The 19,059-nt window shown below is 44.2% G+C and overlaps 2 protein-coding genes across 3 annotated transcripts in view; both read right to left on the bottom strand.

Annotated features, from left to right (window-relative positions):
- Positions 1–176: 176 nt before the first annotated feature.
- Positions 177–14,168, bottom strand: wdr19 (WD repeat domain 19). Its single transcript, XM_076030465.1, has 37 exons — positions 14,129–14,168; positions 13,868–14,044; positions 12,917–13,008; positions 12,741–12,806; positions 12,494–12,619; positions 12,285–12,403; positions 12,078–12,193; positions 11,798–11,878; positions 11,070–11,182; positions 10,797–10,970; positions 10,647–10,717; positions 10,131–10,303; positions 9,586–9,706; positions 9,367–9,473; positions 9,166–9,282; positions 8,930–9,085; positions 8,383–8,530; positions 7,627–7,840; positions 7,383–7,542; positions 6,919–7,029; positions 6,686–6,795; positions 6,504–6,561; positions 5,698–5,844; positions 5,271–5,353; positions 5,095–5,178; positions 4,138–4,284; positions 3,775–3,899; positions 3,475–3,584; positions 3,302–3,370; positions 3,149–3,226; positions 2,468–2,564; positions 2,159–2,283; positions 1,949–2,030; positions 1,342–1,492; positions 1,132–1,255; positions 974–1,050; positions 177–762 (listed from the first exon to the last, which is right to left on the bottom strand). Exons 2-37 carry the CDS (start codon positions 13,871–13,873, stop codon positions 648–650), a joined length of 4,053 nt encoding a protein of 1,350 aa, XP_075886580.1. The 5' UTR covers positions 13,874–14,044; positions 14,129–14,168; the 3' UTR covers positions 177–647.
- A 2,029-nt stretch (positions 14,169–16,197) lies between these two features.
- The window catches only part of klhl5 (kelch-like family member 5), a 46,524-nt gene continuing 43,662 nt past the window's right edge, over positions 16,198–19,059 (bottom strand). For both annotated transcript variants that reach the window (XM_076030338.1, XM_076030331.1), the window contains one exon: positions 16,198–19,059. This exon is cut by the window's right edge and continues 262 nt beyond it. The gene's annotated coding sequence lies outside the window, so the exon portion shown is untranslated.

A 19,059-nucleotide genomic window follows, 5' to 3' on the forward strand; every position in this document is an offset into this window, starting at 1 on the left:
ATTTTCAAGATCGATGTCAAATGCCTGTGGAACTCTTGATTTGAATGTACAAATACTGTGAAAAAGCCAAAGTCAAGTGACTTGGAGAGTGAAATTAAATGACAAGTGAGTAGTGCCAGTAGACCTGCATGAACAGACTCTGTCCTCTAAAAAAAAGGAAACATCCAATGACCCACCTGTAGAAATGGCATTTATTTTCTTTTAAAAAATAGAGTGATTTCTAAATACAGTCACACAAACCACAAAATAGGTTTAGATCTATTAGCTGTAGTAGAGTGTTGAAGTGTGTAAAGGTCCATCGGTAGGAACACACTTTGTCTCCACCAATGATCGGCAAGGGCTGTGTCTGGTGTCGTCCACTTCACCAAACGACAAGTAAAAATATGACATCTTAAGGTGTCACAAGTAAATATGAGCATTCACGATGTTGTATTTCATCTTAAAGCAAACTGAAGGAGTTTCAAAAGAAAACTTTGAAAGACATGATGTCAAATGGATAATTATAAATAGTACAAAACAGAAAAATTTGACCTGATGTGTGAAGTGCTCTGTCGATATATGACTATCTTTAAGTGAATAGTAATACAGTTTATATAACTTTTTGGATGTAAATAATGTCCTTGTTTATAAAGTAGTTGTGGTGATTTTCACTGATCCAGTTCATCGGCGGTCAGGTAGGTGGAGCAGTCAGAGATCTTCTTCACCTGTTTGACGTCCAGTGTCTCGGAGCACATGGGACACACACTCTCTGTTTCCAGCAACCTGCACACACAAGTTTAAAAAGACTATGTTTGATATAGATTCTACGCTGATATTTACCTGTCCAACACGTATCTAAAATAGCTAAACCTTAAAAAAGCTGTTTTAATTGATAAAAGCATTCTATTGCAATGTTTGGTGGGGTATTTAAATGAAACTCAAATTATTGGTGTCTATCAACAATAAAACTTGAGCAACTCCAGGTAAAACTTACAGGATGAACTGTGAGTAAAGGGCAGGAAATTCACAATGAGGGCACGCGGACCAATCTTCTTTGAGCATATGACGACCCTGGAAAGAAAACAGGATGACAAAATAAAGTACAAGGACTTGCAAGCAACGTTCAACGGACTGAGAAGAAGGCCTGGTTACCGTGGCGATGCAGTAGGGCAGGTTGTTCTTGCAGGAGATGCACAGCAGCTCGTTCTGAGGCAGCTGGAAGCCGCAGAAGGGACACGGGGTCGTCTCCTCCTCCAGCTCCAACGTGTCCGGCCGCCTGCGCGCAAAGTGCAGCCCATGTTCAAGCGGAGCAAAGCGTTGTCGGCGGAGAGAGAAAGAGGCTCCGCGTCCCGGGGGACCCACCGAACCATCGCCTCGATCTTCTTCCGGTACGTCGGGTTGATCTCGTTTCGGTACTCTGGTCTCATCAACATGGCGGCGAAGCCGAAGGCCGAGTTCTTCAGGCCGGCGCGGTGGCATTCGATCACCGCCGAGGTGAAGATGGGAACAACATCTACACACAAACACAACACACAACATACATTATATACTTTGAAACCAACGCAAATAGGCAGTCATTTTTTTTTCAAATATCTTTTCTTCTTCAGTTGTTCTTTTTGTAACTGATTAATCTATTGATTATTTTAGAGTATTTTCTTTGATTCAATTTATTGAACAATTCATTAAATAGGAAAAAGGTAAAGTATTGGGGAAAAAAGTCCTTGACTTTAAAACCACCTGAGAAAAAAATGTATATAAAAAGAATAAAAGTAAAAGGATGAATAAAAATAAGTAAAAAAGAAATCTAAGAGCAGCTGTATGGAACACACACGTGGAACCAATGTTAAGCTGCATCAAAATTGACAAAACAAGCAACCAAATCAGGAAATTTTAATCAAATTTTCCTTATAATTGTGTCGAGTCAATGAATCCCTTCAGCTCCAGTTTGTCTCGTTTTGTGTGAACTTACGTGAAGGAAACTTGCTGATGTTGTTGCTGACACGGATCAGCATGCGGGCTGCTTTCAGGTGGTCTCCTCTCTTCACATGGATCTACAAAAAAAACACAAAAAAAGGAAAGGAAAACAACATTTACAATCTTGACAATGCAGTGTTTCTGTGTAAGGAGAACAGCAGCAGGAGGGAAGTGGAGAAGCAGGCAGGTGACGGTGGTTGCCGACCTTGACCAGCAGGTAGGAGTGGAGGATCATCAGATTAGTGGCCATCTCAGCGGGGATTTTAATCTTCTGCGCCTGCAGCTCCGTGTACATGCTGAACAGCACATCATGAGCGTTGCGGTAGTTTCCTGTCGGGGAGAGACGAGCAGAACAGAGGGTGGATGCACAATCTCCTCATTCTGTGTGCGTGTGCGCCAGTTGATGTTTTGCTGAGAGATTTTTATTAACACGGCGACTTTACGTGCATCTGATTTCGTAAATAAATATTAAAATGCAAAGACGGGTGCTTCCTGTTTGGGTGTGCAGCCGCACCTGCGCACTGCTCCTCCCTGGCGATGATGATGGCGGTGCGAGCTGCCTCCCTGTACTGCTGCAGCGCCATGTAGAGACGGAACAGGTACTTGGCGTCCTGGGGAGAGCATACAGAGGTTAACTAGCTGTCACCACTTCAAACAACAGAACAGCAAAAATCACTGAAACAAGTTTAAAAAATAAACAATGGGAAAATTTTAGGGAAAACAACTGCTGTCATGGGGGGGGGGGGGTTAATTACCAAAGCCTTTTAATTTGCGATTTGGTTTCGAGAGTCATTTTTGAGAAATTCTTGGGGTAAATTAGGGAAGGGTGAAATTAAAAACAGATCAGTGTGTTGTAGTTTGAGGTGTGACATCGCAACCTGATGCCAACGCAAAATCAAATGATAACTTGTGGCTTAGGATGTGAAAGCGTGATAATGCGTCAATGTGAGCAATATGTGAAAAGAAGTCTTGTTCACATTTTCATTTGTGAGAAGCCACATTAAAATGTTGGACTCATCAGATTAATTGAAGATCATTGATGCTGCCAGTCATGTTAGAAGAGAAGGATAATGCAGGATTAAGGCAGACGAGGCAACGTCAAGGCAATTCCACGTCTTGGTTCTTCACTTCTGCTTCAGTCGTGCGTTGTGGAGCCAGAGATCCTGCTGCTGCTGAACACAGCGGATGGATTTACCTTTGGGATGCCATCGCTCTCGCCCATCAGGTAATCTATCAGCTGATTGGTCAGAGAGCTGTCTTTGGCCTGGCCCACCTATTAGACACACGCACAGAATCAACATCACTTGACAGGAAGGTGTTTGCTCCATCCGACTCTTGGCCCACTCACAGTCTCTATGGCCATCTCCACAGCCAGGTTGTCTTCAGTGTTGGGACACTTGAGGAAGTGGCTCAGGGCCTGAAAACCAGACGGAAAGAAGAGGAAAACAGCACCTTCATAAGCATTTGAGTCGTGCCTTGAAAGAATGAAGACAAAGAAATGGGATGAGGTGAAGTTCGTACTCTGCTGTACTGGCCGCACTTCTGAAAGAACTTCCCAGCCTGCAGGTGTTTCTTCTCTCCTGCAAAGTAGAGAGCGATGCTCTGGTAGTCCTCCTGTGTGGCTTTGGGACCTGGTCAACACACACACACACACACACACACACACACACACACACACACACACACACACACACACACACACACACACACACACACACACAAACACTGGCCAGTCAGTTTAATTCACAACTGATGGACTGAGATTATAATAAGTGAGATCACTGCAGTCAGCAATGAAGAAATGACATGCGCACTACTGACCGATGATGTCTGCATAGACCTCCATCTGGCCGTGCTGCTGCGCCAGCTGGAAGGCCTCGTCGTTGCACTGAGACAGAACCAGGAAGTGGATGGCTGAGCCGTAGTCGTTCAGCCACAGAAAGAACCTAGGCCACACGCAGGCGGTAAAAAGAGAAGAAATATCCAGTGAGCGGCAGCTGTGTGGAGGAAAAGGCCTTTTTGACGTCAGGGGTCAGAGGTCAGGAAGGAGGAAGTGGACAGACTGGTTGGTGACCACTGGAAGGCAATAGGAACTGAAATAACCCCATTGGTGCCAACCACTTTAACACCTGGTACTGGCACGGTGTACCTAATAAAGTGGAGGACGGTCAGCGAAATTCCTACCTGGCAACCATTTTGGCGCCGTCGATGCTCTGGGTCTCCCTGACGATGCGGACCGCCTCCTCAGCGTTGTTCAGGTGGTCCAGCAGCACGCGGATCATGTTGTCCCAGTCTTTGGCGCTCTCATAGGCCCGGGCAGCTTCTTCATACCTGGTTCACACACACACACACACACGCGCACACACGCACACACACACACACGCACACACGCACACACACACACACACACACACGCACACACGCACACACGCACACGCACACACGCACACACGCACACACGCACACACACACGCACACACGCACACACGCACACACCATGTTAAGTGTGGAAGTTTCCCTTCAGTGTTGGCTGGTAGTCCAGCATGTTCATAAAGGTTAAATGTGTAATATTTGGAAATTTTGAAGAAGAAACGGCGACATCAAGTGGTTACATTTTAAATTGCAGCCCTCAACCTCTAACCCTCCCCCTCCTCGGCTTGCTAGTGAACTACAGTGGCCTGTGCACCCGAAACCTCATCCACATTCTTCTTTGTTGGTTTATTTGAGGACATGAAACGGCGGCTGGATTGTCCACACCAGGCTTCTTTAGAAATATGGTGGTGCAAGATGATGACATACATATATATATTGCAATTATACACTTTAATTAATGAATTTATGGGCAGTATGTTAAGCTTTTAACAATATAAAAATCATGAATTAAGCCAAATATTACACACTGGACCTTTAAAGACCAACTGTTAGACAGTCACAAAAAGTAAGAAACTGTTCAGTAATAGTGGGGATTTATGTCTGTATACACAGTGAGTCCACCAGGTAGTCCCTGCAATATGGATCTACTCATGATTGGAAGATTTTACTAGATATCACAGCTTGTCTAAGTAGCATAAGTATAGCAGCAGTTGTCACTAAGAACATCATAAGAACATCCTCTGCTGATCACTGGCACTGGGGACCTACTTGCCGTCAGCCTCCTTGGCTTTGGCGTACTGCAGGTGGATCTTGGGTGAGGAGACGTGAGGGAGGAGCTCTCCGACCTTCGCCCTGAGGTTGGTGAAACCACACAGCGGATTGGACCGAGAAACAGAAAAATAGGAGCTGGCAGGTGTGAGCGAGCTGGCCGGCGTTGGTCTCACCAGTTCTTGCAGCGGATGTAGACGGATGCGGCCTTGTCGTAGTACTGGCCCTTCTCGTAGAGCTGAGCGGCTTCAGAGAATTGCTGGAGGAGAGACATAGGGAACAGATGTCATCCAACACTAACTGGTAGACATCATTTAGGACACTTTTACTTTCATTCAAACTCTCAACTTATTTTTTATTAAGTGCCCTTGTGAATGGTGCTTTTTTTGTATTTCTAAAAAAAGAAAAAAGCTGTATTGTAGCGTTGTTTCAGTTTGCTCTTTACTGTGAATGTTGTTTTTTCAGTTTGCACGGTCTCCCCTAAGCATGGCGACTTTTGTAATTTCACTGCACATCCAGCATGAGCATGTGACAAATAAAGTTCTCGAATCTTGAATCTAACTTTACTAACACTCCAAACTGTGGACGGAAGGTTGCCGCTACCTTCATGCTCTCCAGAATGGCTCCACACTCCTTCTTCAGGACTCGGCTGGGGTGCTGGATGGCCTGAGCAGCTCCTCTCCTGATGTCGCCCATCCTGATGGACATCCTGGCCACGCCCGCCTGACATGCGTCATCGTGCTCCTGGAACTGCAAAGCATGGAGAGAGGACAGAGGACAGAGGAGAGGGTTCGAAAGGATGAAAGTGCAAATCTCTCCAAGGTTACTTTGAAATACCGACAGTAGCAAGGCAAAATTTCCATTGAAATGGACGAGAAGAGAAAGAGACTGGGCGACGCATGTCGTAATTCATTGGAGAAAAGGCAGCACCACTTCTTCTCTCAATAAGTGGCTATCCTGGAAAAGTTATTGCCTTTTTTTTTTTACAGAACAAATAGTGTAGGAGTACTTGCATTTTGGTACTCACTGACACCGATGCTGAGTACTTAACAAGGCCATTACATATTAAAGAGTTACTTTGATTTTGGTTTTGTTTTAGCACAGATGTCCTGTTATTTGAACAACATTCCTCACCATGCACAACTGTCACAAGTTTCACTGCTGTACAACCACATATTGAACAAAATTGACATATACATACATACACAACTGATATCGGTGTCGTAGTATCGGCATGTATTTTACAAGTAGAGTATATGTAGGCTTAAAAGCAGTTGGGATTACATGATAAGAGTTCCAGAAAAGAAAAGGAAACAAAAAAAATACCACAACTGTAAAAATAAATAAAAGGATTTGAATTTTGTTAGCGATATCAGTGCAAGAGGTTGAGATACAAGCAAGGCACTCACTTTGTTGTTTCTGGTCATGCCTTTTTCATAGTGTGCAAGGGCATTTACATAGTCTCCTCTGAAAAAGAAATATGCAAGGTTTAGGTGTAAATGAGCATCATATCTTCAGAACATAGAGTTCATCCCAGCAGATGACTAAAGTGTGTGTGCGTGTGCGTGTGTGTGTGTATGTGTGTACCCACATAAACTCCAGGTGCACAGCGTACTCCTTGGATATGAAGGGAATCTGGTCCTCTGCCAGCCTCTTGGCCAACATCAGAGCGCTGTCCCAATGCAAGAGGTCTCTCCTCATCTAAGGTCAAGCGTCAGTGTGATGGAAAAAAAAGAAAACAACAACACAATACAATAATGTGAATTTTATCCCATGTGGCCAATGACAGAGGCACGCATTTAAACTTGGGCGTGATGTTTGTACCTCCAGTGCAGCGATGGGACAGTTGGAGGACAGGTAGAGGTCCTGCGCCAGGTTGTAATCGCAGAGGAACATGGCCAGGTGTCCCGCACGCAAGTTCATGTCCTCGATGCCCTGCGGTGCAGAGAGCGAGCGGGAAATGAAGCTCTGCAGCGTCGGGTTAGAGCAAAAATGGGCAGACTATGGCCCGGGGGCCATATGCGGACCGTTGAGCTCTTTAATAAGGCCCACCGAACTTGATGATATCATGATATAATTTTTTCTCCTATGAGGTGTGTTAGGATTAAAAGTGATTAAAAGTCATTTAATAAAGAAAATAGAAATTAACCATTTTGAAGTTATAGCAGTTCCTGCAGTGCTAGCAAACACTGCAACTCATCGTGGCCCCACCAGTCAAAAAGTTTGCCCGCCCCTGGGTTAGAGCATCACCGGCTCCTGCTAGGTGCTGGGAGTGTCATTGGCGGTACCTGGATGCCCTGTAGCGACAGCACCATGCCCACGTTGCCACTAGCGCGGTACACCTGGATGGCCAGCTCCACCTCCATGTGGACCAGGCAGGCTTTGCCCAAGTCGGCCCAGTCGGCGCTGCTGCCCGCCAACTTGCACAGATCCCAGGCTTCGTGGAACCTGAAAGGGCCAGATGCACAAACGCACACGGGTAAGTAAGAAGAAGAAGAAGAAGAAGAAGATCTCCGCAGCGAGTCCTCTGACCTCTTCAGCAGCAGCGCCTGGCCGAGCTGCTTGCTGAGCTCCGAGGGCGAGACCGCCGATGTGCTGCTGGACAGCTTGAGGAAGGCGTGCGTGCTGAGGGACACCTCGCTGGTCTTGCCGCTGGCCGTCTGGCACGTCAGTTCCCCGTTGTACAGGAGCAAAGGCTTCTGGGAGAAGAGGAGCTGGGTGCTTCCAACGAGCACCACCCGCGGGCCTGGGCGGGGGTGCGGAGGGGCAGAGAGAGAAATAAACAAACCCCGTTTGATCCAACAGCTAATTTCCAACACGCTTTTACTCATGTTGAAATGTAAATGATGTTGTTTGTGATTTGCCTGTGTCACTCTGCACATTTATTGCAAAGCACTTTTTGATTTTATCTGCAATAGGTGCTCAAGAACAGTGGTATTCAAAGTGGAGGCCACCAGGGGGCGCTATGGTAGTCACAGAAAGACAAGATAAAAAATGCTAATAAATGAATAAAAAATAGAATAAAATTGTTAACAAATCTTATTATCATTGATTTGCGGTATTTATCGAGGTGATTTGCTCCTCAAGCTAGCCTAGCTAGTGAAAAATGAACAGGTTATTTACAAAGAGACCAAAGAAACAGACAAATAGCCCAGCTGTGGAAGACACTGCTGCAAAAAAAGCCAACGAATTGGCCACCGAAAGGAAGACACCATGAGGCAGCATACATTAAGTATGGCTTTCCAGCCGTAAAGAAAAATCAGCCTTGTGTTTGGGTGTCATCCATACCGTAAACAGTGGTCTTGTGCAGGGCGTACGTATAGACCTTGTCGTCGTCATAGGCCACGAACACTCCCCTGTCGGCGTGCCAGTTGTCCCACAGCACGCCGGTGATGGTTGGGGAGAAGTTGGGCAGCTCAAAGCACGAGTCCGTCGCCTGCACAGATAACACAGGCAAACCACAGAGTTTAAACTCCTGACCTCCTGTCTTAGTCTTTGAAAACGCCGCTTTTAACTGAGTGTGGAGCAGCTCCTGACACAAACGATGAAGTACATCATCATTTCGAATCGCTCCAAAAGTTCTAACCAAAACCCACAGGGAGGCTGCAATCAGTACTGTGAGGGCACTTTCATCAATGTACTAATGGGCAGTAAGTTAAGCTTTTTCCAATATAAAAATCACACATCAAGCCAAATTTTACACAATGGACCTTGAACTGTTGCACTTCTGTTTCACGGTTTCATTTTTTTTGTTATGCACTTTGTGTTGCATTTTCTTTAGTATGAAAAGTGCTATACAAATAAAGTTTGAGTGATTGATCACTCGTGTCCTTACACTGGAGGGTGAGAGCAGGAAGCCGGCGTTCTTGTCGTCGATGAAAACCAGCCGCGTGCCGTTGAGGTCGGGGAACACCTTCCTCACGCCGACCGCGTGGCTGTAGCTGCTCACCGTCTCCCAGTCCTCCACCAGCACGCACACCACGTCGCCTGCCTGGGGAAGCGGACGGAGACGGCAGAGGTTAGGATGCTGAAAAGAGCGTGTTTCCAACAGTGGGGTCGGCGGGGCCTCACGTCGGTTCCGTAGTACAGGAAGTCGGCAGTGATGGCGTGGCAGAGGATGCGGCCTTTCCTGTCGTCGTCAGGGAAGAGTTTCATCTGCTTCCTCTCCTCCTGGTCCCTGCCTTCGATCTGAAGGAGCACAGACCAGGTGAGGCTCGCTCGGCAGAAGCACCAGAGCAGAGAACCAGAGCAGAAAAAAGTCAGAATACAAACCATGTGCAGCTGCACTTTGCCCTCAAACAGGGCCGCCGCGTAGTCGGAGTTCAGACACATGCTGGCGATGGTCCCCAGATACTCGATATCCTTCAGCTTCCTGAAGCCTGAGGGGACGAAAACAACCCGATTATAACGAATTTTCCAGATAACAACATGCAATGGGCACACACACACACACACACACACACACACACACACACACACACACACACACACCGGGGTCTCGGTCGAGGAAAGCGTAGAACCACGCTCTGTTGTTCATCCCCACGGCCACATGGTACGGCCCCAGCGCGATGAAGGTGGGCTCCACTTCCACATCGATGACCACAGGACTCTCCTGGAAAAAATCAAACAAATAACATAAAATGATCTAATTTCACTTGATTGGTCCAAAAAAACCACCAAACTTTCCATTGTAGAGTGATTGTGCTTTACAAGCAACGTGAGCCTGTTTTTCCTCCCTCGTTTCCTCCCAGGGTATCAGCTTTGTGTGCATCCAAACACGCCCAGGTTGCACACTGAGTGATTAAAAATAAATTGAGAGACTATTTTGTCATTATTATGCTAAAAAGTGTCATTTTACAACTTTTTTGGTTGGTGGTGTGGTTTGGGATTTTTTCAATGTGAAAAATGTGTTGTGGATAAAAAAAAAGGTTAATAAAACCACTGCATCACTGCTCCATTTGACATTCGCTGTATGAGTGTGTGTGTGTGCGTGTGTGTGTGTGTGTGTGTGTGTGTGTGTGAGTGCGTTTCCTCACCCCTTCCACCTGGTTGCACACCGTGACCTCCAGCAGGGAGGTGAGATAGGCGAGCCGGGTGCCAAAGCTGTCCCCTAAGATGGGCAGCTTGGTCAGGAAGACGTGGAGCGTCCCTTTCTGCGTGGAGATGGCCAGCAGCTGACCGTCGTCCGTCCAGCTCAGCTGATCCAGACCTGGAGGACCCACGGCGAGACAAGACGCAGGTGAGAGGGGAAGTACAAGTGGAAGTAGAAGTGGAATAGCTTTACTGCCACTGCACAAAATATACAATGAAATGATGGCAGTAAGGTCTGGTGTTACCATAAATAGAATAAAATGAGAGAAAATAAAAAACGTATAAACAGCAGATGTCACAGTGCAACAACACATTCACAGAATGCAATGCAAAATGCAACAATAAAGCAATGACAACAATCAAAAGTGCAGCAGGTTACATTGCAAATTGCAGGTACTGTGTTAGCATGTGTGTGTGTGACAGATGTGGAGGTGGAGCCTCACAGTACGACACCGTCTCACCTTTGGTCTCATCGTCCAGCCGGACCACGTTGCTGATGTCTTTGAGCTCGGACAGCTCGTGAATCTTGATGCTGCGGCGAGAGGCACTCTTGGCTTTTAGACGAAGCAGAAAACAACCTCTGTGTGTTAATTCCGGCGAGCTTTGCGTACCTGTTGTCGCCGCAGGAAGCAGCTTTGTTTAGTGCCGGCGAGATGGCCACGCTGTTGAGACTGTCCTTGTGGTTGTGAGCCTGGTAGAGCTCGTGTCCGATCTCCCGGATGTGAGTCGATATCACGACAAAGTACCCGTGGGAGAAGCCGATCAGTATGTACCCGTCGCCGTACCTTCAACCAACACAGAGAGGGAAAGAACAAACGCTGGTAAAATGTCAAGCCGCCACCACTGTGGAGATGTGTTTAATGGTGAGTGATGGCGCAGACTACCAGCGGTAGGACACAATGTGTCCGTAGTGACGCTGGAAGGTCAGTTCGATTCGGTTTTCTGGGTCGTTGATGTTGAAAAGCATCAGAATCTTCTTGTCCACAGATACACTGACCTGAAAATTTCACAAATGCTCCTTTATGCTCCAAGGGTTTATATTATAAAAAGTCATATTAAAAATTAAAAAGTTAAAAGTAAAACAAAATACGGAATAAAGTAAATAGATAATATAAAGAAATAGGTGACAAATGGGCAGAGTGTTTCAGTGTAAGAACCAAGTATATGTGGGGTATTAAAATATTTTTGAACATTTTCGATATAAAAAATTGCACAAGATTTTTTTTTTTTTCAAGACAGCCTGCAGTGCCTGATCCAATCCAACACACAGCTATGACATAAAGATATTCAGAGGACCAGTGTGTATGTTTTCAGAACATGTTTCTTGTCTCCAACAGTAAGGTTACTACAGAAATGAGGTAAATTGGTTTAGTATTCAAAATTATATAAGAAGTTCTATCAAAAATTAAAAAAAATGTACAAAATTAAAGAATTTCTTTCTTTTTTTTTCTTTAACTCTGTTTCATGCTTTGGGCTGTGACAAACAGAGGAACTTCAATAGGTAATTTTTAAATGTGACACATTGGTTCTTTACACAGTTAAACATGATTTAAAATGTTGCTCACAGGAGAAAAAATGTGAACCAAACAAAACGGAACAAAGTGAGACTTACGGTGTTCTCTCCCAGTGCTGACCGTTCATCAGTCTTCATAACAGAAAAGAAAATCTCCGCTGGTTCACCGTTAAGTGTCGTCTGACAAAAGAGAAGAGGGATAAACTGATTTCCTCTTTCTTGCATATAATTTCATAATTTACAGAAAAGGTCTTCAATCATCCTGCCTAAACGCCTGCTAGACAAAATCCAAAATCCAACTGAACACTCTGCTGTTTATCTTAACACGTCACATCACGCCACACTGACAGGCTGACACAGGTTTGTGCTGTGAGGCTACCTGTCTGACTGTGTCCCCCTCATGATTGCTGATGCTCAGCGTGTTGTCGTCACTTCCCAGAGCCAGCAGATTCTGAGTGCTCCAGCAGCCACAGGTGATCTTCTTTGTATGTTTACCTGGAATTATTTAGAAAAGGAAGAGGCCGTCAGCGTGGCACGATTTTCACATTCCCTGTCTGTCTTGCATGTGTTCTTTTTTTTTTCTTACCGAGTACAGGAATCTTGCGCGAGGTCTGCCGATTGTAAATCAACAGGTTTCCCTTGACTGTTCCTACTGCCAACAGCGGACTGGTCTTTGACCACAGAAGGAAGGACATCTGATCTTTACTGCAACCGACAGAAGTGTTTTACAGTGATTTACATTAATTCAACAGAATGTTTGTTGTTGTTTAGTTTTTAGTTAGACAGTTGACCTACCTCATGCCACTTTCTATCTGGGAAGTTTTGTTAACGCTGGCATCCCAGAGATAGATGGAGCTGGATTTAGCTGCGATTGCTGCCAAGATGTCCCCGTCTTTGTCCCAGTCCATTCCCACACAGCGTCTGAACGTAGCAGGGGGGGGGGGGGGGGGGGGGTGATGAGGGAGGGAAGTTCAATGGAAATTAAATGGGATCATCTTTAAGCCATTTCAACAGGAGTAAATCGCTGTGTTTTTAAACTCACCCCGGAAGACTGAGCTCAGCGCACTTGTGTCCATGTCGATCAAATATTTTGACTGAGTTGTCATGTCTGTACAGTAAGCGAGAAACAGCGTTCACATGAGAATCGTAACGTGACGCATGGCATCTCATTCACTGACCACTTCCAGGGCACTTGACAACCACAAAGCCTTGACTCACCCTGCAACTGCGATGTAATTACCCAGAGATTTCTGCCATCGATACAGCAAGCCTGAGCCCGACCAGGACTTCTCACTGAGAATGAAAATACTCTGGGAGGACAAAGACAATGAACATTAAGAACATTCATATAGGACAAGAAATGAAATCGGACAACAGTTCACAGCACCTATCTCTGCACATTGATATCACCTGTTAAACAATCTCATTTAACAAATGCTTTGTGCTGTTGCTATGGCCCAACATAGTGTTTTTCAATAATGCAGGCGTGCCTTAAAAATTCTCAAAAATGTACTTAATTGGTCGAAAAGTTTAGATGTGTGTATGTAAACAGGCCCAGGTTTCACACTGAGTGAAAGTGAAAGAGTGAGAATTAGAAATAGTTGGTAAATAAGAGACTACATTGTCATTATTAGGCTAAAAAAAAAAAGGCTTAAAAAATGTAATTTTTTATGATATTTTGGTTTGTGGTGTGCCATAGGATTTTTTTTCACAGTGAAAAATGTGCCTTGGCGTAAAGAAGGTTGAAAAACACCAGCCTAACATGACATTCGTTCCATACTGGGAAACTTTCATGAAGTACTTTTGCTCTGCTAACTCCCTTGAGTTCAGAAGCCTTAAAAACACCACCAAAAACAGCAGTAGCAGCAGCAAACAAACAAAAATACAATTGCACACAATTGTGTGGCGATTAGTTAGCCATGCAATGTCTTATTTATGTATATTCGGAGGTCAGATTTAGACAGCTTGTCCACGTCAGTAGTTTGAGAAAATGTAACGAAGACAATAATTAAGTTTACCGACGCACAACGTTCGGGAGCTGGCTAACTGGCGCTACTGTTAGCAAGACGCTAGTGTGGCTGCTCGCTTCGGCTTTTAATGCGATAAAAACGGAGGCTTGCAAAAGCACAACTTCACGCTGTGACATCAAGTCAGTCCGCTGATACCAACCTTCATTCTGAACGTGTTTCATTTAAATCCATCAATCCAATCTGTATTTATATCAGTGTTTGCGGTTCTTCCGACCAGTAGCTGCATATATCCCACAATGCTTTGCTCCAAAGCGTCGCAGAGGCGATGTCATGGCAACAGCCATGCGCCTATGGGGTTCCAGGCAGCGAAGTAGCGCTGAGTCTAAAGCACAAGGTTAAAGCATGATTATGATTTCCACATTAATCGAGAGTCATATCATAACATGTACATTTGTCTTACTCTCTGTTTGAAAAATTGTTTTGGAGAAGGAACAGAGACACCTGAAATGCTTCTGCTTGTCGTGTAAGAGGGCTGCTGCTGTTTAATTAGTCACATAATTTTAAACCCTATAAATCAGAAAGACAGCAGATGGCTTTTAAGTACTTAGTAGGCAATAAGTAATACGCGTGTGTATCTGAAGAATTTTGGCATATTTCCGGTTTGGTTTCGGAGAATTATGATGAAAAATCTGAAACATTTTGAAATTCATAGGAGCAGTAGCTTCTCTCTTCTGAATAAACTTGACACAATAAGGTTCACTATGATAAGTGTGCTTTTGCTCTGCTGAGGGGAAATTGAAAACACATTCCTATTGTTCGATTAGGGGCACAGTACATGTGTTACTGAAGGAAATCCTACTTTTTAAAAATATGTAGCTGTCCTCATGTATAAGAAGCATTGTTATTAAAAAAAAAAAAATTCGTTCAGTATCTTTTTGAATCTTTTTTTTATATTATTTTATTTTTTGTATTTTCGTTTCTGACTAACTTCATCCATTAGAGGTCAGGAGAGCACAATGTTGAACCACAGTGATGACCTAGTTTATCTGCTGGTCGTGATCTGGCCTGACTTGAACCACTGATGAATCCATTCAGGCTGTCCAGAGGTCTGAGACATAAAACGGCTGGAAGAACCTCTTTTCTCAGGGGATTAGTAAGATACTTTATGCCTTGATTTACTTAAGAGATCAGTAGTTGTATGATAATGAGAGAATGACTAATGATCTCAAATGAGCAAAATTATAAAATGTATACATGTATACAAAAATGCGCACACAAATTTTTAGAAATACATGATAAGAATGCTCTGCAATTGTATTTTAATTCACTGCTTGGACCAGGCATGGGCAAACTACGGCCCGGGGGCCATACGCAGAGCGCCCAACTTGAAGAAACAATAAGTAAGTCATAAAATAGCTGTATTTCATCATTTTTTCCCCGCATTTCAAGAGACATTTCAATAAAAAGCTACATACCATGATGGTTCAAAGACAGATATTTTGTTGAACCACTTTTGTACATTTTTAATGTAAATTAAAGCACATCTTTTAGACATGTCCCATGATATATTTTTTTCTCCTATGAGGTGAGTCACCAAGACACTCCATCTATCTGCTGCTCCTCCGGGCCCTCTGTCAAATCATAGGACCCATTGTGGTCCACCACGCATGGACTCATGTATTTTTCTGTTACTGATGTACAGTGCAACAAAGATATTGTCTGTGGTTTCATTTTGCCTCAAGAAATTAAAGTCTTGTGCATATCTTGATTTTTCTACAGAAACACACTTAACCAAATTCAGAGTTTAGTGTTTCTTGTTAAAAAAAAAAGAAGAAGAAAAACGCAGTTTGGCTGCATTATAGTTTGTGGTCACTGAGCTGTTCGTATGTAGTAAAAACCTAAATGCAGGTTGCCCACATGAGAAAGTCCAGCACTGCCGCCTCCTTCCTGTTCCTGTCATGTGTAATGGACTCAGGTGCTGCGATAGCAGAGGGACAAGGTCACCGGCGTCATTTTATTCAGCGCCACTGCGACCCCTCTGCAATAAATTACAGAGTGAATCCATCTGCTGGCCACTGTCCCGCGGTTAAACTATCTGTAAATTGTGAGTATTCCTCTGCCCTACCCACTTATTGCATTCTGCTGATGATTCAACCTCCTGCTGTGTCGCTGACTGCAGCTTTTAAGTTGGAGCACCAACACTTAAGATTAATAGAGATTCCAATTAACCCCTAAGAACCCATCATTAATTTAGAGCCACTTAAAATGAAAAAAAAAAGAGAGAAGGAACACAGAAACCTTTATACTGCAAAAGCCATAACAGGAGCTGCTCAGATGTGGACGCAGTTAAAGATTAATTACCCAGTGTAAACATAGAAATTTACACCGTAGTAACATTTATAGGGCTTTGGTGGGTGATCCTGTAAAAACTTTCGTATCATAAACCTAATGTGTTTTTTTAATTGCTCAATAAGTTTTAATTAGTTTCAATAAGTATGTTTTTTCACACAGAGAATGAAACCGCAAAAGTAAATGTTAAACCAGATGTTAACTTTAATGTATAAAAGACAGACAACAGCATATTACAGCCATATATATTGTACATACATCGTCTATTGTAAAAGTGGCGGTGTGACACTGTGGTATAAAAGGTTGGCCGAGCAGCTGCGCTGTCCCTCACCAGCAGCTCTGCATCTCCATCCAGGGTACAAAACACAACAACGCATGGCATACTCATCGTGCACGCTTCAATATGCAGACTAATGCAAGAAGACTACATACAGACTTTATATTTATCATATTTTACACGTTGTTAACCCTGCAAAGGCAGTTGTGATTGCCATTGTTTCTGTTTGTTGGTCATTTATTTGTCCGTCGGAAGAGTCGTAAACTCTGAAAATTGGACTGAAAAGAAGACAGACTTGGGAATTTTGAAACAACCCTTTCAAGGTCTCATATTAGATCTTTATTTAGATTTAGTTTGTAAGGAGACACAAACCACAAAGGTGGTTGAGTGGAGGTCCCACATAGGGGACGAAACAACAGGCCTGGGCTTAGTCATTATCATGGGAGAGGTATCAGTGGTCTTTGTGACATCACAAAGGGCTGATCTTTGTCAAACACTTCCTAAAGATGGGGCAAAAGATGCAAAGGATCTTTTCTCCCAACTCTGGAGTCAAAACTGGGTAGAAAAACATATTTAAAGTATACATCATAGGGAACATTGGGAATGTAACTTCAATTTAAATTTCAAATGACATGTTCCTAAATTATCCCAGATGACAAAAAATCTGGCAAAATGGGTAGTAGAATGTGTCAAAATCCCTTCAGAATCAATTAAACTGTAGTTTCAAGCTGATTTAAAAGTGTTTCCATGGGAGTACGGTATTTCTGACTAAGACAAGTGCTACAAACCAGTAAACGCCATCAGTACGCAGCTAAACGAGTAGTGGCTTGGTGAGGTACGACAAGAACGTTACGTTAAGTTTACCGCAGATCATTACGATCTAACTTCTGTTGCTGTGAGGTGTCTGCTAGTTAGAACAAACCCACTGACAAACATCTGTCGCTGGAGGTAAGACACTTCCTCTGCTCTGGTTTGAATAAGTGGAAAAAAAAAGAAAAAAGAAAGTGATGCAGCAGCAGTAGAGCTCGAGGTCTAAATAAACAGCAGCCCAGCTTTAGGGGGTCTCTAGTCTGCCAATCTCTGCTTTTCTTGTCTTTTTTTTACATTTCACACTGGCAAATATGGGAGGCTTTTCAGACTTTTCTGGCTCTTGGGGCACTTGGCTTGCAGCTGTATGGTTTAGTGGCGTCTGTATGTGTGTGTGTGTGTGTGTGTGTGTGTGTGTGTGTGCGTGCGTGTGTGTGTGTGTGTGAAGTGTATCCTGGGGGCTCCTATTAGCTCTTCATCCGTCAGTTCAGACAGGAAGCCTGCTTGCAAACTGTCAGGAGTTTGCTGTCTGTGCAACTGGGTAAACACGGCACATATATAAACGGCAGAGGAACAGACCCGAAGCCACGAGGGGGAAGAGAAGCACACAGCGACTTTATACAGAATAACAACCGACATATTCGGATTGGTCTGGTCAGTAAAGTGAACCCTAAACAAGCGAACAATACGGGACGACGTGGTTGTTGACTTTCACTGTATAGCAGGACAGCACATCATCTAATAACAATCTGACCTACAAGGGCCCACGGTTATTAAATTCACTGCCCCATTTTATGGTCTGCTGTTGGTTTTATTTGCGTTATCGGTATAATCTGCAGCAAAAGTATAATAGTGTGCACTGCTATGCGCTCGCTGCTGATGAAATGGGAAAATTGAAACGATGGGAAGAGAAAGCAGCAGGGAATTGAAGCGGTACGGACGGAAGTTGGAAGATTCTCATTTGAGATAAAAATACACTCCTCTCAGCGCACGGGCGCGCGAACACACACACACACACACACACACACACACACACACACACACACACACACACACACACACACACACACACACACACACACGCACACACACACACACACACAAAGACAGACACACAGAGAAAACATCTAATGTGGAGACAGGGATACACCAGTGACCGTGTGAAAACCTAGCCAACCCTTTGCTGGACTGGAGATTGAAAACACAACTTTCCCACAGGGACCAATGAGGAGGACAATTACACGCATTATCACTCCGGTTAGGAACAAATTTAGCGCAGTTCAAAATATGTTACAAGACAAGAAAAAGTATTAAAAAATGAGAAGGTACATGAGGTCTGATGATTTGTCTGGGTAGCTTGTAAAAAAAAACACGGTCGCAAAAACACATATCAAGATATGTTGTATGTTTCAGATGATGCAACATTGGAGACATTCACTGAAATGTTATACAAAGCACAAAGATGATGATGATGATGATGATATGTTGTTCACCGAGAGGAAAAGTGAAAAGAGAGCGTCACAGTTTGGTACGCCGTGGCTCCACATTAGGTTGTGCTGATTATGTCAGGGCTGTCTTTTTCATCTGCCAGCAAACAGGAAGTGGTAAAAGCAACGGAGGCGTTTGCTCACTGCAGCATGAAATCAGAGGGAATGTATGAAAACAGCATCAAATACCAGTTAGGGCGGCGGAGAGCTTAAAGTGATGAGGCACGTCGACAGCCTTTGTCTCTCTCACCTTTCTGTCAGCAGACACCAGGAGCCGAGAGCAGATGTGCGTTCATGTGCATGTGTGCATGTTTCCCACCACTGACAAAAGAAGCAGCGAAACAGCTGTTCTGTCACGCTCAGATAAACACTGCAGATCCTCCTCATTAGTGGTGTCAGCAGCATTTTGCCTCGGCGGTGGCGGCGGCGGAGGAGCTGCGTTCGCACATGAAAACTTGATGGGGGAACCAG

This window comes from Nelusetta ayraudi, unplaced genomic scaffold (genome assembly GCF_046127955.1).
Source record: "Nelusetta ayraudi isolate G7.1 ecotype Tasmania unplaced genomic scaffold, CSIRO-AGI_Nayr_v1 ptg000004l, whole genome shotgun sequence".
In the NCBI taxonomy this organism is placed as follows: Eukaryota; Metazoa; Chordata; class Actinopteri; order Tetraodontiformes; family Monacanthidae; genus Nelusetta; species Nelusetta ayraudi.